At 42.7% G+C, this 24076-nt stretch overlaps 1 protein-coding gene across 3 annotated transcripts in view; it reads left to right on the top strand.

Annotated features, from left to right (window-relative positions):
- Window positions 1-22206, top strand: part of HERC3 (HECT and RLD domain containing E3 ubiquitin protein ligase 3) — a 47006-nt gene extending 24800 nt beyond the window's left edge. Inside the window, exons 8-25 of one of the 3 annotated variants that reach the window (XM_032686916.1) lie at window positions 171-331; window positions 826-902; window positions 1610-1734; window positions 2281-2340; window positions 4658-4769; window positions 5274-5463; window positions 7176-7339; window positions 7866-7979; window positions 9249-9272; window positions 9359-9448; window positions 11246-11416; window positions 12032-12175; window positions 13454-13620; window positions 14709-14775; window positions 16236-16318; window positions 18233-18416; window positions 19168-19270; window positions 20401-22206. In XM_032686916.1, coding sequence (XP_032542807.1) covers window positions 171-331; window positions 826-902; window positions 1610-1734; window positions 2281-2340; window positions 4658-4769; window positions 5274-5463; window positions 7176-7339; window positions 7866-7979; window positions 9249-9272; window positions 9359-9448; window positions 11246-11416; window positions 12032-12175; window positions 13454-13620; window positions 14709-14775; window positions 16236-16318; window positions 18233-18416; window positions 19168-19270; window positions 20401-20609 — 2245 coding nt within the window. In that variant the 3' untranslated portion in view covers window positions 20610-22206. Of the gene's footprint in view, window positions 1-170; window positions 332-825; window positions 903-1609; window positions 1735-2280; window positions 2341-4657; window positions 4770-5273; window positions 5464-7175; window positions 7340-7865; window positions 7980-8350; window positions 8498-9248; window positions 9273-9358; window positions 9449-11245; window positions 11417-12031; window positions 12176-13453; window positions 13621-14708; window positions 14776-16235; window positions 16319-18232; window positions 18417-19167; window positions 19271-20400 lie in introns of those variants that run through there. The other 2 variants (XR_004356898.1, XR_004356899.1) reach the window with 2 other exon arrangements.
- Window positions 22207-24076: the final 1870 nt, after the last annotated feature.

The following is a 24076-nucleotide window of genomic DNA, read 5'->3' as shown; positions in this document are numbered from 1 at the left end:
GTTTTAGGCTACCTTTGTTTTGTTGGTTTGGTTTTATTTTTCTTTTTTGTTTTTGTTTGTTTGGCTTTTGTTTGTTGTTTGGTTGGTTGGTTTTAGTGATTTTTTTCCTCTTAGTGTGGCTTTTCTTATTATTATTAAACGAGGCTAAACTTTGTACCCATCTCTTACAGACATCACACTTTAGCCTTTGTGCCTTCTTCAGGAATGATCTATGCATTTGGCTGTGGAACAAGAGGCCAGCTGGGAACAGGGCACACTTGCAATGTTAAGTGCCCCTCTCCCGTCAAGGGTCACTGGGCAGCTCATAATGGGCAACTCTCAGGGAAACCTGGTATGTACTGTGCAGAATTTGGACATAAATAATTTCATTTCACCCATGACTGTCTAAAGACATCTTAACATTGTTCCGTGAAATTTCTGGAAATAGCAAAAGAATCCCCAAATGCACTATTATGGAAATTACTGGGTGACCTTTTGCTGTCTCTGTTAATGTCTGCCATCTCCCTTTTCTCTTTTTATGGCAGAGTTCAGCATTTGGCAATCTTGAGACTTCAGAAATTGTACTTATAGTGAGTTCTGAAGGCTTTGTTCTCTCTTTAAAAAAGCCCCTACTGCAGTTTAAAAATGACAACTTTTCCTTCCTTCCAGACCCTTTGTACTTCTCAAGAAAGTGTTACAGTGCTTGAGTTCCAGCTGATTTCAGCCTGGCCTTCAAAGGACCCAGGTGCTTCTGGTAGTTGTACAGGCAGTGCAAATGTGGGGGAGAAAGCACAGTAGGGACTTGCATTCATCAGCCTCTAACACAACTGTGTCTTTCTTCAACAGATGCCTGTAAATATCATATTGTTAAACATATCTTCTCTGGAGGAGACCAAACATTTGTGCTGTGCTCCAAATATGAGGTAAAACAAATGAAATATCTTTTCAAGTCTGCTCCTCTGTCCCAGCCTTCACAAGGCATCTTTTGTTTTTACTAGAATCTTTTGAAATTGAGGTGTTGCTTTGGAGTCCATTCTGCCATACAAACTCTACCAGCTATGACAGTTTTACAGCTCTTGAGGAGGGCTGAAAGTTGCCTTCCTTTTAGAGGCACATCCAAGCCATTGGGGTGATCTTGATTTCACTTTGATCACCAGGGAGGGGAGTCCAATCTTTGCATATCGGCAGCAAAGGGCTGCTTTCCACCTGTGGCATTGGGGTCTGCATGATTAGTGTGTAGGGCCATGAACCACATACACTGGGATTTTGTCAATTTGGTTTTTCAGCTTTTGTCTTCTTTTTTTCTTTCAGTAAGTGTTTGACATACACTTTTGAGTCATGGAAATAGTTCTAGAATTAATGTGGTAAGCCTGTAGTTATATAGGGCAGTATTTAAGAGGGAAATGATTTTTTTATTTTCCTCTTTTTAAAATATATTTGATGATGGTTTTTTTCCATACCTCTTCATGCCTTCCCTTTTGGACTTCTTAGTAATGCCACAAGTTCCTTACCAAACCTTTTCAGAGACCACACTAAGGAAGTTATCAATTATATATTAAAACAGAGATTATGGATAGGTAGGAATTGTTTTACAAGCCTTGTCTTTGCTGAAATCTGTATCTTCTCACAGAATTCCTTGCCTGCTGATGATTTCCGGACCATAAATGAAACACGTTACACCTGTTTAATAAATGATGAAACTATAGATGTCTGGAGGCAAAAGCTTTTAGAAAAGAACAGTTCTAATTCTGTCAAGTAGGTATTGTGGCACTGGACAAGCCTTTTGTTGAAAGTTCTATTGAAATAATTTTGTTGGCTTCCGTGCCATGCTTTCACTTGAAATTTAGCAACCTTTTCAAGTGTGGTTCTTGGTCATTTCCAAGGGGAGGACAGTTGCCAGTCACAAAGCTGCCAGGTGAGAGCTTCTGAGCAAAACCAGACGAACTTGAGGCTGCCTCAACATTGCAAATGGTGGGTGGGAAATGGATTCTAAAGTTGTCTTTCATTGTGTGCTTAGAGTTCATGAAAAGCAGCAAGAACTTGTGAACAGACTGATTAAGTTCCTTCCCAAGTGTGCTTGCCATGAGAAGGGCAGCATAGGTGGAAAAGAGGCACTGCTAACACTCCTTTCAAAGAGGGACATTACATGATCCTGAATGAACTTCTTACCCTCTGTGCCTCTGAAGGGATGACCCTGACATTGTTTCCCATAGAAGGAAGGGAAGAGAGCTGAAGAGATTTGCTGGGACATCCACTCTTAACCTGTATCTCTGTTTTCTTTTGTCTTCTTGCTGCAAACAGTAGTGTTGTTCAGATACTGTCCTCAGCTGCGTGCTGGAATGGAAGCTTCTTGGAGAAGAAGTAAGTGGCAAACTTCCAGAAGTGTGGCTTTCCCTCGAGGCAGACTGGATTCCCTTTAGTTCACTCACTGCTGCAGTGGGATTTGATTTTTTTGATCAGATGGGAGACAGGGGCAGAGAGTGTCCCCTAAAGAGGTGGCTGGTCAGACCTGGGTAAGGAAGGCAAATGGTCTAAGAAGGTCGATGGTGAGTGTACTATAAGGCACAGATTTCTTGGAGTTGTCACAACTGTAATTTTTCCTTACAAAATGAGTATCATCATCTTTAAAAGAGAGGGATAGGAATATGACACTAAAGGAAATGAGTTAAGCCAGGTATTTGAATAGTCTCTTACCCAGCTGAGTTAACTGGTGGGGGCTGGTGCACGTGGAAGGACACTTCAGCACAGGCTGCTCTTGAAAATACACCTGGGGTAGCATGGAATCACTTTTCTTCTAGGTGACATCCTGCTTACAAAAGGAGGAATTTCAAATGGGTGTAACCAACAACAGGTGGTGACAAGGATGTGGTAGACATAGCTGAGTGAAAGGCTGTGGGTTGGGAAGGCTTGTGTTGCTGTGTCTGTAAATACTGATGAGGTAACAGCATAAGATGGGGAGGAGGAGAAGTTTTTATGATGATGTGATGAATAAATGACCTGTAACTAGATGAAGAAAAACTCAGTTAGTCTGAGTAATCTTTGCATAATATATTCCAAGAACAACTTAAAAAGAAAACAATTTACTCATTATTCTTGTGTTTTTCTGCTTGCCCAATGGTTTCTACTCCTAGGGTTGTGACAAGACAGCATGTTATTGCATCAGGAGAGTTGTGTCATATTGGTTTAAAACACTCACTGAGGTGACTCAATCCAAGTTGTTGAGTCACTTTAAAGTCTCACGTCTCCTTTGAATGTGGAAATGAGTGGAGTTTATGACTTCATCACCCCAATGCAGTTGTTCTTCCACTTTAGCAATGTCCTAGCAAGTGCAGGACTTAACTTTTACGGAAAATATTTGGCCAAATTAATGATAAATTCTGAAGCCTCACTGAAGTGAGGCTGTATTTGACTGTACCTTTATATGTGAAGTCTTACCTCACAGTGCACTTGACAGAAATACTCCAGTATATCCCTGTGGTATCCTAACACCGTATAGACCTGTTTGCAATACAGCATTGTGGTGCACAGGATTAGATGGAAGAGCAGCTTCTCCATGGCAGTGTGACCAAGCCTGCCTCAGTACTACTTTTGCACAGCACAACCTGAAGTGCTCTGTACCACAGTGTGTCTCTGGGGAGCTATTTCCAGCCTGATGCCTGTGCTGTGATGGAAACAGCCATTCTACTACAGCAGGCTATGTTTAGCTTGTCATTTTGTTATAGTCACACCATCAAACTGACAAATGCATCGCCTCTTTATTAGCTACCTTTTCCTTCAGAGTGTCAATATTGTCTTGGATGAGTAGTGGCAGACTTGGGAAATCCTTAAGGTCAGTGGAATTGTAGCAGTGACCTTTTTATGCTAGCAACTGCGAGGGTTTATGTGCAGCTGTACTGCAGACAGCAGTGGGGAGAGCCTCTGCTATAGATGCTGATCATGCTCTTGGTGCTTAGCTGAGTAACTCACCTGCTGGACTGGACATCTGGTGTTGCCAGGGCTGGCTGTTGGACTACTGTCTTCCACGGGCTTGCCTTCATTATCCCTCTTACACAAGTAGCCTGAGCAAATTAAAGCCTTTCAAGCACAGCAGAAAGGACAGCATGTTTGCTACAACTAAAGACCATGCAAAGGCTATTCTCAACTTTGTTGTGTTTTGATTGTGATTGTTGTTTAGTTTTAGAAAGTTTTCAGAGAGGAATTACCAAAAAAGTTACTACTCTGAATATCTCCATGTTTTCTTTTGAAAACCCTCGTCTGATGTCCTCTTGTATGACAGTTCCTTTTCTTACTGACTATGATGGAGCAGATTTAGCTGTAACAGTTGTGTGAATGAAGACAGCACAGAGCACCCTGGTACATACGATAGGTACCAGGTAGGTTTTTTTAAGCAGTCCAACCTGTTTAGTTGGGCTCTTAAGTCAGTGAAGGAGTCCTGGGGAAACCAAAGACTTTGATAAAGTGTTTCTCTGCGAGAATCCCAACCCTAACCAAGGCCCAGAGGAATTTAGAAGGGAGAGTTGTTTTTACCAAGAAGACTCCAACTTCTGCCTTGTTTCTGGCCTTATGAATTCCCTAGAGGTCATTTGTCCATTGCTTGCTGTCAGGCCACGTCAGTACGTGGGTAATGGTGTCTCTTCCTTAAACTTACGCCTGTCTGTCTGTGATTTCTTTTTTAAAGAATCGATGAGCATTTTAAAACCAGTCCAAAGATCCCAGGGATTGATCTGAACTCTACCAGAGTGCTGTTTGAGAAGCTGATGAACTCTCAGCACTCCATTCTCCTAGACCAGGTAATGCACTTCTGAGGTTTTGGGTATTCAGAGGGGAAATTAAGGCTTTATCCCTCTCTAACATGCAAGTACCAGCAGCATTTTTGGGGAAGACACTTCGTGATATCAGTGGATACTTCTCCATTGACCTGGGCTGATTCTGACCTTCTCAGAATATGTCTCTAAGACTTGTTTTGAAATGGCACTTAATACTTGAATGTCTGTTGAAATTAATTCTGTGTATGTTATACTTGTAAATAATTACTATCAGGAGTTGAGTACTTTATGGCTGCATAATTTATTCTAACTTAGAGAATTTCTTTCAGAAGTGCAGAGCTGTGGGATAAAAACGTATACATTCCCCTTGCACCTTTTAGCTATAATATTTATAGCTTTGGGTTTTTTCACTCTGGGTTTGACTTTTAAAACAGGGTTTGACCATTTCATCAGTTCTTAAACATCATCTACATTGTAGGTGCTCTATCACCCAGAATAAGTTGTCTGTTTTGTTTTGTTTTCCTCTAGATACTCAAGAGCTTCGAAAGCTTTTTGATTCCTCAGCTGTCCAGCTCACCACCAGATGTCGAGGCAATGAGGATCTATCTGATTCTCCCTGAATTCCCACCCTTCCAAGACTCCAAGTATTACATCTCTCTAACACTTCCTCTAGCAATGGCTATTCTGCGTTTAGATACCAACCCCAGCAAAGTTCTTGGTAAGAATCTGTCATTTAGGATCTATGTTGCTCTCAGCATCCCACTGGGACACAAAGTGTATTGCCTTTAGGATTTTTCAGTCAGGAGTTTGTCTTGGGTCTATTGTTACAGTGGTAGCAGTTGGGTATAATTTGTGATAAGTGTTGTTATGAAGCAGTCTCCTCTAAAAAGCATCTGGGAAACAAAACAACTCTAGGAATCCTCCCCCCAGAAACTTCTGTTCCCATGTAAGAGAATTAGAATTTGAATTTTAAACATCAACTCTGAGGAAATTAAGAATGTGTCATGCAGGTGAGAGATGGGAAGTTAGTTACAATAATGTTAAGCATGTAAAATTTATGGTGGTGTGGATGATAAATGAGGAAAAAAAATTCAGGTTTAAGAATTGTTTTAATTTAGAAGTAAAATATTGTTTCAACAAACACTTACTGGGGGGTTAATCTAATTTACCTTCTCTAGTTCACCTATATTCAGAGGCTCAATTCCAGATAAGTTTGCATGCCTCTGTGGGAATATAGATTTTTATGTATCATGAAGATTAAATGATCTTATTTTCTTAAATTTAATCAGATATTGTTCACTTTAGAATATTCTTTCTGTATAAGGTAAATAAAAAAATATACTAAATATAGCATTAAGTTATTTTGTCCTTTATAAGATGTGGGATACACATCTTGGTGTGTTGATGGTCTGTGATCAAGCTGAACAGTAAACTCTTCTTCCACTTCTGAGTCTTTCAATTTCTCATATTTTTTCCTGAGCTTATTTTGAGGCAAACAGAACATATGCTGCTTAATGATCGTGACTTATGTTTGTTGAGCTATTACTGTTCCTGTTAGCTTACTCTGTTTCTTAAGACTGTCTTGTACTAAATCTCATCATGTAAAATACTTGTGATGCATTCAGACCTCCAGAAGCGTCACGCCAGTAAAGTTATTTTGAGGTTTAGTGATATTTTTCTTTTCTTTTTCTTTTTTTTTAATTCAAAGAGGCTTTGGATCCAAGCTTCCTCCTCTACCCAGACTAGTCCTCTGTGATGTTTAGCTTACAGAAATGTAGAGGATTCTCGTATTTTACCTGTCAGAATCTATTGTTGTGTTGACACTTGAGAGGATAAACTGGTGTTTGTTTCTAACAGTTGGCATGGTGGTGTCCTGGGATCCAGCTTCTACTTTGCAGGTGGATTGGTTCTAGCAAAGAAGCTGATAGTCAGGGTCCCTTCAGAGGAGAGTTAAGGGTTACCTATCCTTGGCAAGAAAGAAATCAGCCTCTCTAGAGAAGGTTAGACCTTTAGTGCAGATGTACCAGGAGACACACTCTAACATCTGCTAGAAAAGTATGTGGTACTGCAGAGAATTGCCCAGGCAACTCTTATCACTCCTGAGAGACAACCATTTGCCCACCAGATCACAGTATCTTGAATACCAGATACTTGAATTAAAGGTTGAAACCCCTCAAATTCAGGCTCTTGCACTGATCAGGGATTGGTAATGACGAGGGTGGTTGTATGAGAGTGGAAAGGGAAGAGCTTTTCAGTTTCTGGTATCTAGATGACTCTACCTCACTTTCCTGCTCCTACAACTAGCGCAGAAATAAGGAAGTTTTTCGAAAGAGTCTTCAGGTGTATTCCCCTATTTTCAGCTGTAACCTCTTATTTAGGGGCTACTCTGGCCTTTAATTCAGGTTTATATTGATGTCCTCTGCTTTCCAGATAACTGGTGGTCTCAAGTGTGCCCAAGATATTTCCTCAGGCTAGTGGACCTGTATAAAGGTGCAGTGGTTTACCTCCTCAGTGGAAGGAAGACGCTGTTGATTCCAGTCCTGTTCAGCAGCTACATTACAGCTGCTCTCAGACTCCTGGAGAAACTCCACAAGGTAAGGGGAAAGCCTGGGCATGTGTTGGCTCAAGATGATTCAGTCTTGTCTGCCCTTTGCCAGTTGTCAGGGACACAGTGTTCATGGGCTCTGGCTTGTAAGCTGTGTCACTGTCCACCAAGATACCACTTAGGACAGATATTAGTGGTTTTCCTTAATCCGAGATGCTTGAAGGCTGCTTAGGGCTGTCTCAAACACTAGAAATATAAAGAGTGCTGCTGCTGAGCCACCAGACTGTGTGCACTATGGCATCACAAACACCTGTCTCTTGATGGTCTCTGCTACCACTGCGTTGTTGCTGGGTAGTCTGCGTGAGGAGGAGAGGGAGCTAAAATAAGTCAGAAAGAGGTTTACCTTAATTCTTCTTGGTTTGTACTAAAATATAAGAGACCATGTGTTTTTTCAAGACTTTCTCTGTCCTTTCTTTGCAAGCTGCTATAATTGATTTTATGAAAGCAAATCTGCATGCTCTGAGAAAAGTGGTGAATATATCCATATGTTAAAAACCATCTGCTTTCTTCACTAGGTAAATCAGAAGGTTAAACATGTGGAATATGATAAGTTTTATATCCCTGAGATTTCCAGCTTGGTGGACATTCAGGAGGATTATCTCATGTGGTTCTTGCATCAGGCTGGAATGGTAAGAGGTTTTATGTATAGTCATGAAATAACTGTCCATGTTTGTGCCTCTGGTTGTAGATCTGTATTTTCTATATCCTTAATGAGAGTGTAATCTATTCAGTATAGGGGCATCGGTACATTAAATCTCTCAGATTTGAGTAGTCAGTGGCTTGACAAAATTGACTTAAAAATAAGACTGTCAGAAGAGCTGGAGCTAAAAATATGTATTAACGCTTGCAACAGTCTCTGTGATTATTCATGTGAATTTCATTTATTCCTTGCACAAGGGGATTAATTCAGTCACTGGATCCTTTTAATGTTATCGAGACCTCAGGAGCCAAGTCCTGTATTCTAAAATTATAATTTTTACCCTTTACTTCTGCTGTTTAGGCAGGTATTGTGAATAATGTAGCCAGTGATCTTAAAATGTTGCTCTGTAAGAGGAGGCAGTGGCGTTCTGGCTAGGGGACTGAACCAAGCCTCAAGAGATGTGGGTTCTATTCCTGGCTCTTCCAGTAACCTGCTGGGTGATCTTGGGTAAGACCCTTCACCTCTTTTATGTCTCACTTTCCCATCTGTAAGAAAGGAGATAACTAAACTAAGGGCTTGAATATGCTATGTGGGAACCCAGTGAGATTATTTATTATAGCAAGGAAAGGAATTCCAAGTGTGAAAAAAACCACCAAAAAACTGCCCAGAGATGCTGCAAGACTAAAACCTGACTGTAGCGATAATTTTTGTGTGAGTTTTTATGGACTTTCTAAATGTTGTGTGTGCTGTCTCCCCCACCCCCTGCTTTCCATCATTTAAGTAGTGCTGCTGTGTGCTTACTTTTAGTGAGCAGAACAATAAAATACTGATTCGAATTTATATAAGTGGTAGTTAAAAAGAGTTAAAGATGTGTTGATGTGGCTAATGATGAGTAACTTGCATTGCAGGGGTGTTCTTGTATTGCCATGTTGTTGACCTTACGGTGTCTCCTATTGTTTCATATGGTCTCTGCCTTGGGGGTAGTTTTTTTGGTTTTCCTCCTAAATTTCACCTATAGTAGGCTTCTATGCCAGGTAGTCCTCTTAGTAATGTTTGATGTTCATGTGTTGTATTAGACTTGTGTATTTTCTTGAGATGAAGTTCCCATGCTTTTCTTTAAGAGGGAAAAAATGGGTTTTTGATCCAAGAGGAGAAAAATTTACTTTGGGTCACCTTTGAATGAATCCATCAAAAAAAAATACAAGAAACAAAAATCAAAGGAGTAAAAGATTTTCATATCTCTCTTTTTCTTTCACAGAAAGTAAGACCATCTATCATGCAGGTAAGAAAATTGTTTTTCATTACTCTTATTTAGAAAAGTGTTCTGAAAGCTGTAGATAGGAACTAATCTGCATGCCTTTCTTGCAGGATGCTGTGACTCTCTGCTCTTATCCTTTCATCTTTGATGCTCAGGCTAAGACCAAGATGTTACAGACAGATGCAGAACTACAGATGCAGGTAATCATTCTCTCTCCCAATTTTCCTGCCACATTTCTTTCTCTGCCTTTTGCAATGGTGCCTGCCTGGAAAGGGTGTCAGCTGGGAGTTGGTATGTGCATCACATTATTGTTTCCATGATACAGGAGAGCATAGTAGCTGGAAAACCTCTTTACCCTGGATGTTGCAAAGGCAGTGCTTGGTGTCTTTTCACTTCGAGATGTTTGGCAACATCAGAACTGCCAGATGTACATGTGATGGAAATTTAAACCGTAGAGGGAAGGAGTACTTTTGTATTTATGATAGTCCAAGGATAAGAAATAAGGTGAGGTCTCTATTAGAGGAGCTGTAAGACTGGAGAATTAGACAAACTTTCTGGTAAGTGGACACTTTTTCAAGTTTCTACCTAATGCAGAAGTGGTTGTTACTTCTAACAATGAAGTGAGTGTTGAAGACCAGCTGCTGATGCTGTTTGTGGTTGCAAGCAGGAGCTGTTGTCAGCAGCCCACCTGCCTGTTTGCCATGAAGGGCACAGACCTGAGGCCCTCCAGGAGGGCCTGTTGACAGGAGGTGTTCAGCTCCAGCACCCTTACCATGTAGGTGGCAGCCAAGCCAGCTCACTGCCAGGCTGTGACAAGGGCAGCTGGCCTCTGTTCCAGTGTAAGTGTCCCAGCACCAGGCATTGCTCACGCAGGGGCCTCCTGAGAGAGGCAAAGCACTGGGCACTGACCCTTCATCCAGTGCAGCTGGATCTGGGACTAGTTCATCCTTTGTGAAATGAGTTTGCTGAGGTCTTTGGTTGTCAGATTCCTTCAGGGTGGAAAACTCATCCCAGTTACTTGTGGCCATGGTGCTGGTTCCAGGTAATACCCATCTCTTAGCTCTTCTGTGGCTACTTGGGCACATAGTCTACAGCAAGGTAGAAGAGGCTTGGCCTATGCTTGGACACTACAGGCACCTTCTCCTGCTTTCATTTTGTCACCCTTCTGCATATGTTTTCAGCTGCCCAGTTTGTGAGCGATGCACTGCTGAGAGGAGGGTATCATCCTTATCTTGGCAGAAGAGCAGACTGGTAAAGGTTTTGCTGCCCCCAGAGGTAGGATCTTAAGGAAGGCAACCACGTAGGGTCAGAGAAAACAGTAGTTCTGTGAGTGCTGGAATGGAGGAAGCCTAGTTTCCGGTGGACTTCTGTCTGAGGTTTAACTGACTTTGAAGCTGAATTTTCAAATGTGAAGTTGGCATTTACTATGGACAGTGCACGAAAAGAAGTATGCTATATGTGGCCAAAGCTTTGACTGGACTTTTTGCCTTGGCCAACTCCAGAAAATCCACGTGGATGAGGGCTTTGAATTGTATGTGGTGGGTTCCCTTGTGCCTTTACCAGATGCAGTTGTCAACTGTCTCCTTGCTTGGTGTATTTGTAGCACTGCTTTCCCTCATGGGCTCTCTGCCTCTTCTCAGGATGTGTTCACACTTAGTTTCTGGCATTGGTAAGAGTATGAATAAATCTTCTTCTTACCACCCACCTGCCTAGTGTAAAAAAAACATTCAGGAATTTGATCTCTTTCTTGCTCAAACTTGGTGAATTGATCAGTGGACTCAAAATGTGTTGGTATGGGAAATGGTGTGGGAAATACCTGTAGGCATACAGGCACTCACACTTGTGCACAGTGAGCATGTGATTCTTGAACCCTGGGGAAACCAAAATAAAAGCGTAGTGCAGAAAGGAACACCAGGCATATATTTGTTAACTGTTTTCCTTTCACAGGAAGAAAGAAGTTGAGCAGTGGCTGGTTTTCACCTCTCTTTTATTTACAGGTTGCAATAAATGGTGCAAATTTGCAGAATGTCTTTATGCTTCTCACACTGGAGCCTCTGCTGGCCAGAAGCCCTTTCCTGGTACTTCATGTTCGCAGAAGTAATTTAGTTGGTGATGCTCTAAGGGAATTAAGCATCCATTCAGACATTGATTTGAAAAAGCCTCTTAAGGTAAGTTTTCCCCGTATCTTTAGCACTCTCTCAACCAGCAAACATTTCTGCAGCCTTTCAGCCATTCCCATTACCACTTCACCAGTGTACAGTAGCTTCTGTGTAGGTAGAGCACACAAGAACACTTGATCTAATCAAGGCAAAGGTTGAGTGTTTCTCTTTTCTGACTCCTGGGTGTCTTGGCAGGAGGCAGCTTACAAGGTTGGAAGCAGAGGGTTCTTCTCTCAGTATGTCTAGTGTACAAGGGGCAGGGGAGGAAACATTTCTGTGATATTATTCAGTGTCTGTTTTGCCCTTCTGCAGGCTATTTCCAATAGGACATGTTTTGTCTCTGAGAGATTGCTACAGTGTTCAGTAGCTGCTATCATGTTGCTGCTTTGGTTATTGGTACAGCAGGTGGTTATTTATGATTTGGACGAGGAGTTAAACACTTTCAAAATATCTGATTTGCCACCCGCTTTCTTTCCCTGCAAGCAGAGCACTGAAATGAGCTCATAGGTTGCAGTGAGTTTGGGTACTTTGGACAAATTGCTTTGCATGGCTTCCAATTAGAAAGATGTCTGATTCACTCAGTTTCAGCTCTGCATCCCTGTTGCTGACCTGCTTTTTCTACAGGTCATCTTTGATGGTGAGGAAGCTGTTGATGCTGGGGGAGTGACAAAGGAATTTTTCCTCCTGCTTTTAAAAGAACTCCTCAACCCTATTTATGGCATGTTCACTTACTACCCAGAGTCAAACCTGCTGTGGTTCTCAGACACGGTAAGCCTTTGCCCTCTGTACATGCAGGTTGAAATAATATGCTGCATTTAAATGACAAGGAAGTTAGTGGAAAACTATGGGAAAGAAATTATCTTCCTCTTGTTTTCTGCCCATGATACAATGTGAACTCTATTTTAAGTTAGTGTAGATAGGTCCATTAACTTTAGTAGAATGGCAGTGGTTGTGCCTATTAAGAAGTTGGCTCTTTCTCTTTATTCTTATCCCATAATAAAACTTGTATTAAGGATCAGATGACAGTTAATAGAACTCTTGTTATCATGAATGTGACTGTCATGTGCTGTTGTACAGAACGAGAGGTTTAGGTGGTAATGGCATTAGAATTCTGTGCCTCCCTTGCTGTTCACATAATTGCAACCAATCCACTTAGTCATGCATCACTATCACCTTCAGGATCTAAACTCGTTAAGGCTTTATGTGAGGAAGCTCTTAAACAGCAAAACACATGGTTTGTAGTGGAAGGTGGTTGGTTTTGGGAAAGTTTGGAGTGCAAGATCTGTATGTGTCAGATAGGATTATGCTGGAGATGGTAGTTTATGTCCTTTTCTTCACCTTCCTAGGTAGCGAGATGGGAAATGGTGTTGTCAGTCTTCCCCTAAGTTGTAGCTGCCCTGGTGGGTTTTTTTTATTATTTATATTTTGCAAGGAAGGAAATTACATGGTACCTTTTGTAACTTGTAAACAATGTTATAGAGCAGCCACTCCTCATGTTAGTGCTACAAAACAAGTCTTTTGACACCAAGAATAGTGACAGTGCAAGCACTGAAAATGAGTCACGTACTTGGAACATTTAACAAACATAGGTAGCCAGTCTGTGACTGACATAACAGTGTGAGAGTAAATATGTGAAGAAATGAAGGTCAATATGCCAACACTTGTGCTGGTATATTTGCCTGGGTGGCACTGTGGTTATGGAAAAACTTTTAATTGCAAATAGGGTGGGTGATAGGGAAAGAATTGTTGTTAATGTCTAAATGCAGAAGTAGGTAAAAAGGAAATAAAAGGCAGATAAGATGGAAAGCTGCTGTTGCTGTTTCCACAGCTAACCATGGCTTACAAAAGTATTTGAACGTGGTTTCTGAATCTTTATTTCTGTGCCGCACTCCAGCAAGGAATTCACAACAACACTGGGACCTGAGGGGAGCTCTCTGATTTTGTCCCAGCTGGAAAAGCAAAGGCTGTCATCTTAGTGCATGGAGGAAAGAGTACTGTGCATTGCACCAGTGTGTCTCATCAGGATTTCTCTGTGTGGTTTTGCAGTGTTTTGTAGAACACAACTGGTTTCACTTGATTGGCATCATATGTGGTCTTGCAATATACAATTTCACAGTGGTAGACCTTCACTTTCCCCTGGCTCTGTACAAAAAACTCTTGAACGTGAAGCCCTGCCTAGAGGATCTGAAGGAGCTATCCCCTACGGAAGGAAGGTATGAAAAACAAAATTTGCAGCTTTTGTGGGAAGGGAGACCATCCAGCTGAGAACAAGAAATGCCAAACTAGGTAAAAGCTGATCAATAAAACACCTCCTGATCCTTCTGAGTGATTGGTTAATTTGAGGGACTGTGATCATAGCGAAATATATGAGCTGGTGGTGAATTTCATGTAAGACTTCTCTCCCACAGGCTATTGGATCCATCTGCTTAGTTTCCCACCCTCCTGACCCCCTGAAACTGGGTATCAGCATAGCCAGAAGATACCTAGCACACCCCTTTGAGAACAGGGTGGTTGCATGCATGATCCCAGATCACAGCCTCAGCCTTTCCCTCAGGCCAGGTTCGAGTTAGATCTGCTGTGTGTCTCCTGATGTAGCCCTGGGTGGGAACTGTATGTAATGTTGTGAATTGTCCCATCCCTGAGCCAGTGTAGCTGTGACCTGCTCCCATGCCAGGAAGAAGTTGAATAGAGTGAAAGAATTACTTTTTCTAAACGGTGTATTAAATCTTTCTGCCTAATTGCATGAGGATATTGGTTCCCTCTGACCCTGAGAAATCAAGATCCCGCTGTCTGACTGCTGTCTTAGTTTTTTTCTTCTGAGTTTCCATCTGATTTGTTTGCACCAAGGAACAGCTGTATTTATATTAATGAGATAAAATGCCAGGGAAGACAGCAGCAGGATTTTGAGAGACAGGAGAGTATTTTTTACATGCTGAGGATACAGATATAATCCACCACTCTCTCTTCCTCCACTCCCTCAGACCTTTGTGTGGTGATAACAGAACTAGAACTTAAGAACTAGAAATGTAGTCCAGTTAAAGGTGATCCATGTACTAAGTAGGCATGGACTGTATTGATAATTTCAATGGATTGACATTTATCCTGCTTCTTACAAAACATCTCTCTATTTGAGGTATATTTCTTTCTTACCGTTTGGGGTGACTCAGATTCTCTCTCGCAATCCTGTTACCCAGATGTATGATGCTGTTTACTTCTGCTGAATTTGTTTTCCCTGTTGGATGTATTGCCTTTTAAATATCTGATTTTTTTTTTCTCATTTCTTTCCCTACCTGTTATGTAGGAGCCTTCAGCAACTTTTAGATTACCCTGGGGAAGATGTGGAAGAGACATTCTGTTTGAATTTTACAGTAAGATACATTTAATATATCATTTTTGTGATTATGGTACAGTTGAAGCCTGACTATTTGTTCACGTACTCGCCTGTAGCACATACCCCATGTTAATGTTAAAATGTTCTTTGCTGCCAGCCTCCCTTGTTCTTTTGTATGTGGTCCTGAAAACTGAGCTAGTAAGTAGATTAAGCAGAGTGGTTTTCAAAATAACTGTGTTGTCACTGTGACATGCCTTAAATGCCAGTGGCTAACTTCTCGTGCTAGATAGTGAGAGGGAATTCCAAAATCCTTCTTGAAAGTAGAAGTTAGGTTTTGACATCACTAGGTCAATTCGTGAAATGCTAACACAGTTTAGAATTTCCCTTACTGTCCTAATATTAATTTTTTTTTTTTAAACTTGAAAGTTTGTAGTGTGTGTACTTGGCCAGACTTTCTTAGGAACAAAATGCTGGAGGCTGTTGCTAGGAAACTTGCTGAGGTAGTCAGCTTTCCTGTGTACTGCAGCAGTAAAAGGACTTTTTTTTAATAGCTAATAACCTAGATGCAGTAGTTCCTATTACACGGTAGAGATTCCCTGAAATTAAGAGTTCAATATTGATAAACTTTATAATATCAGATACGACCCTCAACACGTGCAGACATTTAGAACATACAAAGAGAAGTGACATTGCTGTTCTCCAGCTATGTTCTCTGCTGACTTGAGCAGAGTAAGACCTTCCATGTTTCAGTGTCTTTGCTTCAAAATCCTAACGCTCTAACAGGTTGTGAGTGATGGGTTCATCAGCTTGATTGGGGTTTTTGACTCTTTGTCTGGGACCTGTCCTGGGGTAAAAACAAGGTACACGAAACTGCTAGTCACTGTGAAGAACCTTGCTGAGCTAGGAGAGTGGTGTCCATTTCCTTGTTTCATGAATGAGAGCACATAAACTCTCTTAGATCAGACTTATCTCCGGAGTGAGTCAGACCTGCATCTGACTGCGTCTCCTGCAAAACAGAGCTGTAATTTGGGATGAGGTAACGAAGCCATAGTGATGATAATGCAAACTGTGTAAAAAAGGATACCTTTGAATTAACACAAGAGGCTTTTCTTCATTTTCTTTTTCACACAAAAGGGCGTTCTTACTTTCTTTCTCGCATTGTATATTACATAGTCTATAAAGACATACAGATATATCTGCTAAAACTTTGACATGAATAAATAACTGATGTCCCAAACCTTGACATTAATAACTCATCTTGCGTGTCAAAATCAGAAGCTCTTTTGTGAATGGCAACTTGAAAATTGACCCTTTTTCAATTTTTTCGGGTAACCAGCTAATGTACAAAATATAGGTTTGTGCTGGTGCCATCCTAGGTGAGGCAAAAACAGGAAGATGTCTGTGGTCATGTCATATTCCAGTGAGAGAATGTATCTTACTGTAGGCATGTGCCCTGGAAAGTACTTCTGGTAAAATTGATTTCCTGGTTTTGTATAGATCTGCAGGGAAAGCTATGGTGTGACAGAGCAGAAGAACCTGATTGAAGATGGAGATAAAATTTTAGTGCAGAAGGAAAATAGGTAAGTGAAGGGTATGTTGGGATGGACTCATACTTGTGGTGAAGTCGGGTGCAATGCCGCAGAAAACGTACCTGAGGTGAAACACAGGAGAGAATTAGTAGTCACTGCAAATAAATTCTAAGACCAGTTGTTCAAAAGGTACCAGGCAGTAGTGGCACTTGAACAAAAAGCGACTTTCCACCCATGTTTGGAAAATGTCCCACACACTTTTGGACAAATATCTTCCCTATAAAAGGCCTATAAAAACCCTTGGCGGTTTTCTCATTTTAAATAGAAATTGCAGTATGATTTTGGCCCTTGAAGGTTAATATTCCTGATGGCTCAGACAGGAACTGTACATGACCAACAAAACTGAATCTGGCAAATTTGTTTATAGTCTTAATTCTGGAGCCGGAAACACTTTCCCTTGAGTACACCCTGACCACCATCCCTGATTACAGCCGTTAGGACTTACTGTACTTGGATTCCTTTCCCTTTGACTGAACACCCCAGAGTTATTACTAGCACAGCTACCATTTCCCCCCCCTTTTTTTTCCAGCTACTGAACTATTTTCTTCTCATAATCCTGTAATGGGATTTCTATAAATGCCATTATTACTTGAAGCACTGTTCAGATTCTTACTCTGCTGGCAAAACATTGTGATCCAGTGACTACTCAGCAGCATGGTTAGGGGCTTGTGCTAGGATTGCTGAAGACCTTGCTGGAAGCCTGGAGATGAAGTAATTTCCTATTAATCTGATTATTTAAAAGGGTTCTGATTCCATCTAAAGCCATTGCTGTAACAGAAGCTTTGTCTGTGTTACCTCCTTACCTACCTTACGACTGCCCAGCATGGTGCAGTGACACAGCTAAATAGCTGCCTCCATGCAAAACCTACAGGGAGATGAAACAGTGTAATTCTGGCTCCCTGCAAGGAGAAGATGGACTTCAGGTAAATAGAGGAGAGTTTAATTTACCCTTGCAACAGTGAAGGAAAGATGAAAATGGCAGTGATAGTACCCTTTAGGAGTTTAGGCTGGGCACATACACTCAAGAGAAAACCAGCCGTTTTTCTATTGTATACCATACAGTACAAAGGATATGCCATACGGTACAAAGATTTTAGCTGAGCAAATGTTTGGGAAGAGCACCCAGGTTAGCTTCTGCAACTGTTTATTAAGTCAGGATGGGAAACATGAGAAGAAAATCCTTAAGGAGAAAGGCTAGCGTGTAGCTCCACCAGCTTAACATTCCAAAATTCAATTGCTTCATCTTGACTGGAGTTTTGAACTCAAGCTAACCTCTAAATCCAAGTCTAGACATGGCTGTCAGTTTACCTTACAGTGCTTAATGACTTCCTCCACTTTACATTTAGAGGCCAGGGACCAATTTGCTGTCCCTGTAGCCTGAATAGTTTGCTGTGTGCACGTCTCCAGGCACTGCCCTTCCCATATGAGGAAAGTTCATTGGGAACTGAAGAATGCACAGGATTGCTTTCACTGAAAAATGCCAAGTAGGAAATGCCTGTATTTTACCTCTCTACTTTGGAGTTCATAAAATGTTCTTGAAAAAGAGTTCATGACCGTAACAGCCAGAGAGGTATTAAGCAGCAGTTTGTTAAGTGCTTAATCAGCTTGGATTTCCCTAATGCTCAGGTGACTATTGGGAAAATTACAGTAAAACAAATGCACTGGAAAATAACTCCTCCTTTGCTATATGATTTCTTATTCCAAGTTTTCATTTTTGTTAGTCTGCTTCCTTATATCTTGTCCATGTTGCAGTGACTCAGTGAGAGGAGGGCCGTGGGTTGAACCTGTTGGAGACTCAGGTTTGCAAAACACATTACAGGCAGAAATAGGAAAACTTAGCAGTGCTGCTGCTTTGGCATACAATTAAAAGTGCTTTCCTTTGCCTGCTTTCTCTCAATGCAATAGGGAAGAATTTGTTGAAGCCTACGTAAATTACATCTTCAACCTCTCCATCCATGAGTGGTACACGGCCTTTTCTACTGGCTTCCTGAAAGTGTGTGGTGGGAAAGTCCTGGAACTCTTCCAGCCCACAGAGCTCAGGGCCATGATAGTTGGAAACAGTAACTACAACTGGGAGGAACTGGAGGAGGTAAAGCTTCCCTCTTGTATTTTTTTTCTTTTTCTCAAATACCAGGATTGTGCAGTTGCACGAGGTGGGCATTAGCCTATGTCATGAGATGTAATAAGCCTGGTGTCTTGTCTTTTTTTTTTTTTTTTTAAATGCTCCTTGTACACCTTGCTGTCATTCACAAGAAAAGTTTTTTACTGGGATGTCTTGCTACTGATAAAACTCAGGGAGGTAATTCAGGGTGAGGAAGGATGGGGAGAAGGACTTCATCTGCTGTTTTTAGGGATGAAACCTAAGACTGAAAGGAAGACATAAAGTCAGGGTCTTCACCTACAGTGAAACTCAGTTGCACAAGGGCAAAAAGTGCACAGCCAAGGGTTCAAAGGGGAGTATGGGCACCAAGTAAGGGTTGTATCCTCTTAAAATTCATGGATGAGCAAGTTATTCACTCAGCCTCAGCAGTAAAAGCGACTGTGCAGTGCAGCACACGTGATCCTCTTCATGAATTCAACCTGTGAACAGGCACTCCAGGATTTCTTGTGACACCTGTAATGAGCTGAACAGAAGAAGCCTTATGTCTGCCTTCCTCACATTGCTGGGAGAACCTTTGCTGGGTCTGTGAGCCATGCTATTGCCCAGCACCCATCCTGGGTTCTGTTTCAAAACTGATGTCAGATTGATGTCAGATACTAGAAAAGATGAGGTGTGGGTTCTGCTTAGTCTTTGCTTTCTAGTGCCAACTGAAATAATGTGATGTTTTGATTTTTAATAGAGTGCTGTCTATAAGGGAGACTACACTGCCACACACCCAACTGTGAGAATGTTTTGGGAGACCTTTCATGCATTTCCCTTGGAAAAGAAGAAGAAATTTCTCTGTAAGTATCTTGCAGTGGTGCAGTGTCTCCTGAAGACTCAGGTGGGAGAGTTTCATTGCATTAAGTGCTAGAGAGTGATCCAGCATGAATGGCTATCTCCTGAGTTATCTGCTAGTCAGATCTGGTTTTTTCCCCTCTGTTGTGTTGGGGTTTTTTCTTCTTTTTTGTTCATTTTTATCTTCAGAATCACTGGGTGTGATACCTGCAGAGCAGGATCCAGTGCAGTCTCTCACTAGGTACTGGTGAGTACCTAACATCAGGTGAACCTCTTCCCTGTGGGGGTGCAGAACACAGGCACAGTTACCCAGAGAGTAACAGTGACGTCTCCATCCTTGGAAATACTCAAAAGCTGGGCACAGTCCTGGGCAGCTGGCTCTAGGTGGCCTGCTTGAGCAGAGAGGTTGGCCCAGAGGACCTCCAGAGGTTCCTTCAACCTCAACCACTGTGATTCTGTGACTGCTGGAAAGACAAAGGCCAGCATTTTTGTGTGAGGCTTTTTTTTTTTCTCCAAAGCAACAATCAGTCAGCTTAGTTGTTCTGCATGTTTGAGTTGGAAAAGTGGCTTGGCCAAAATGTGCAGGCTGAAGTCAGCAGCTGTAGAGAGGGTCCCAGGACTCCTGGTATACAGCAGAGGCTTTAGTGGGTATCTCCCCCTTGTCCCCTCCCCAGACCACCATAGGATGCTGCACAAGGGTCACGCTCAGGGGGCAGAGTGACTGTGGTGGGGAGCAGCAAGGAGGAGCCCCCCCAATCCTGGCATCCAAGGTGGTGTGCCTGGGAGGGATGGCAGGTGGGAGGGTGGCTGGGCCCCCTCTCCACAGGGATGTGCCCCTGCCATGGGCATCAGGCAGCTTGGCTTTGCTCCTTTTAACCTGTCCAGGCATGAGAGGGAACTTTTAAGGGAAGGGTGTGCCATGGGCTGTTCGATTTACACATTTGTGCACCCAGCACCGACGCTGCTCTCCTGCAGCTCTGTGAGCCAGACGTGCCCTGCATGGAGCTTGGTCAGGGCTTCGGCCCCTCCAGGCAGGTTCTCATGGCACAGGTGGGGATGAAGTTTGCCTTCAGGTGCAACCTGCGGTGGGAGGTCACCTGCCTGAACTGTCCAACCTTCCCTCTGCTTCTCCCAGTGTTTCTGACGGGCAGCGATCGCATTCCAATCTACGGCATGTCCAGCCTGCGCATCATCATCCAGTCCACCACCAGTGGGGAGCAGTACCTGCCCGTGGCACACACCTGCTACAACCTCCTGGACCTGCCCAAGTACAGTAGCAAGGAGATCCTCAGCGCCCGGCTGGTGCAAGCCATCGATCACTATGAGGGGTTCAGCTTGGCCTGACCGGCACAGGAGAGGCACAGACACTTGGGTACAGAGGCAGAAAACGATGAGCTTGGGTTTTATTTTTGTAAGGGAATGGATCTGAACATTTTTTTTTTTTTTGGAAAATATAAATTATAATAATAGAGATTAAGCAGTCTCACCCTGATGCTGCCAGCATTTTGTGGGGCTTCAGTAGGGCAAGGCTGTTGCTTTGAATTTCCTTATCTACTGAATGAAATCAGTTCAGTGGGCATTTCTGTTCTCCTTCCAACTTGACATCACTGCCCTCCTGGCAATTCCTTGTAGTTTGCTTTTATTGCCCCTATACACACACATACACACACACACTTACCTCTGCTTTTAATCCAGTTTAAATATTTTGATGTTTCCTTGCATTTAGGTTATGGTGGAAACTGAGGATCTGAGTAATCTCCTCTTTAAAAAGCTGTGATTTCTCCCCACCCTTTTTTCCTCCCTTTTTAAATGCAAGCTGGTTCTTGCTTGCTTTGAATGGAAATATCTCCTCTGCCCTTTGGTCCTTGGTAGATGGTACTGGGCTGGGATGTCATTTGTGACCCCCAGAGCAGTGCATTAGTGATGCTGTGTCTTTTCGCATCAGGCTGTCTCATGGAAAATATGGTGGTTTAGGGGCATTGGCTTGTTTTTCCTCACTTGTCCTGTGTTTTGTTTCCAAGCAATGTCTTCTTAAAGAAGCCTCCGAGTCCTCTGGAGCGGGGTTTGTGTTCAGGCTTGTGGAAGGACAAACCCTACCTGTAATAACGGGTTTCTCAAATTGCCTCTCTTGTATTGTGTGTTTGTCTTGGCAAGTCTGCAGACTACATGGGTGGATTTTGCTGAGCCTTGTTTTTCCATCCAAACAGACCTGTTATTCCAATACAAGGTGAGGTGGCTGCTTTTACCACTGCCACCTTTCTCCAGAGGAGTTACATGTGTGTGAATGTGCGTGTGCCAGGGTGTATGAATGTATGAGGTGTTACAAGCTCTTCAGTCTGGTCAGGTCAAACAAAGGAGCACAAGATCCACTTCTGAGTGATAGCTCTCAGAGATTGGTTTTATTTTGGCAGCTAGGGATAATTTATTTTGCTGTTTGAGAGCAGCCCCTTCACTTGACAGCTGTTTTGCTGGGGGGGACCTGAAGGACAATCTGTATGAACTAGACTGGAAATATAGAAAAATCACTACCTAAATCCATCCTGTGTGATTGGAGAGCCTTTATCTTTTCCCCCAGTCTTGCCACCCCATTAAATGAAATTTGAATGATTCTTCCCTTCCCCTTCCCCTCTACCCCCCCAGTTTTTCAGGTCTTGATGTAAATCTCATTTTAAGCCTAGGGTGGTTTTGACATTGACTTGTTATTAGGACATAGTATTTATGCACCATGTTCAATAGACAGTATTGAACTTTGCACCTCGTAACAAAAGGTTTGAGGCTTCTAGGTTGTTTTTTTTAAGACAAGCTGTGGGCTACATGGAGAGCCCTCCAGCCTCTTTCTAATGCAGCATTTAAGATAAATATACAATTATATCAAATGTTTATTTTCGATGTGTGTGTACATAGTACAGTATTATGCAATAAATTTGATGTTTAATTCTGACTGAGTGGCTGCCTTCTCATCTTGGGAAGTAAAGGAGAGGCTGCTCCAAGCAGTGGCACTGCCTCGCCCCCTTGCCTCACTGTACCTCTGAGCACGTGGAGGGAGGGTACTGCTTTCCTGTGCCTTGGACCTGGTGCAGCTGAGCACCCAGGCCTCTCCTGTCAAATGCTGCCTTTCCCCATCCTCACCTAGATTTGGCTTGGGTGCTGGTTGGTAAGTGAGAAGCAAGGCAGGAGGCAGCCGCAGCCCCAAGGCACTTTGCTCTCTCCAAAGAGAGAGCAGGTGTGGTTTTATCTGCCTGTCATGTCTCAGACAAAGGCAGGCAAGTCATCTGCGGAAGAGCTGGGAATTGAGACTGAACCTGTGTCATTCCATCCCTCTGTGTTTCTCCTCCTTTCCTCCTGCCTTGCAGGCAGCAGGGTGTGCAGCTGTGCCTTTTCTCAAGGCAGCGAAGGCCACCAAGGCTTCTCCAGCTTGTGTCCTCCCCTGCCTGGTCCTGCAGACCCCTTGGCACATCCCCATGTCTCCCGTGACCTGAGGTGTGTGGTGGGGCCTGAGCTGAGTGCTGGAGGCAGCGAGCCTGTGGCAGCCCTGCAGTACCCTGTGCCCCTCCTCTACCTCAGACCCACTTCTTCCTTCATTCATTAACAGCAAGTAATTATTAACAACAGGCCTGTATGTGCAGGAGCTGTGGCAGCAATACCAGAGGAGCTGCACCACCAGACACTTGTAAAGGGAGAGAGTGTGGGTGTCTGTGTGGCCAGGATGCATTTTGGGGGCTGAGAGACTCCCTCATGCACCAGGGCCCATTGCCCTGGTTGCTTAGGGAACCCCCACCACCTCACCCCAGAAAGGGCCCAGTGAGGGAGTGCTCAGCACCATTTGTCAGCTGCTGGGAGCTGCAGCCTGAGGGTTCAGCCAGCAGTGCAACATAACCCCTATATACTCTAAACACAAAACAGTGTGTGCACATTACTCTGGGATCTGTATTGTGTAACTGTGTAAAGTCTAGATAGATACTGTTGTATAGTAGTGTCTATGGAGCCTAGCTTTTGTATACAGCGTATTGCATGTGTTGCATTATTGAAGATAACTTGTATTACAATATAGAGGTGTGTTTATGTTTTACATAATATATATATATATGCAAAATGTGTGTATATATACATATTTATACATCACACACACATTTCTTTTCCAGTAGCAGATGTCAGCCATGTTCAGCTGAAGAGGAGGAGGAGGCAGCAGGGGCTGTTGTGTGAGCCACTTGTGTATTGAACTGAGCCAATCCACGGCAACATCCCTCACGGAACAAAAACTGTCACCAAACACCTGCAGTCAAAACAGTGATATTTTTGTGTTTTATACAAAATACAAAACATACACATAAGGGTTTTCAATTCATTTATGTTAAAAAAGACACCAAAAATTCAATTTAAACTTATATAAATCAAGCCCAGAGTTGCTAAGGTGTCATTAGCTGTAAAATGCACTGGCTGCGTGAGAAATGCAGTCTGAAAAAAGTGATTATTAACAATTTTTTTTCAGTCAGGCACCCACAGCCCACCCTGGTACTGGCTTCTGCACTCCAGCCAACCACAATATTTGCTGTACATCAAGTTATTTGCATAACTGTATCTGGTTTGATGTATGTACATATCCATATACTAGGAGATGGTTCACTGCATGCAGGCGTCCGAAGGGAGGCACGGGATCACTTGACCGTACAAGGTCCAGCAAGTGTGCAACGCTGTACTGGGAGTGACCATACAGGTTGGTGAGACTTGACTGCCCTCTCCAACAGCTGGAAATGTCAATCCATACCCATCTCCAAGGGCAAGAGCCTTTTCCAAGTTTTCCATTAATCTTG

The sequence above is a fragment of the Chiroxiphia lanceolata genome, chromosome 4 (assembly GCF_009829145.1).
Source record: "Chiroxiphia lanceolata isolate bChiLan1 chromosome 4, bChiLan1.pri, whole genome shotgun sequence".
Taxonomy (NCBI): Eukaryota; Metazoa; Chordata; class Aves; order Passeriformes; family Pipridae; genus Chiroxiphia; species Chiroxiphia lanceolata.
The sequence above is the reverse complement of the archived record's forward strand: the minus strand, read 5'-3'. Positions and strand labels throughout refer to the sequence as shown.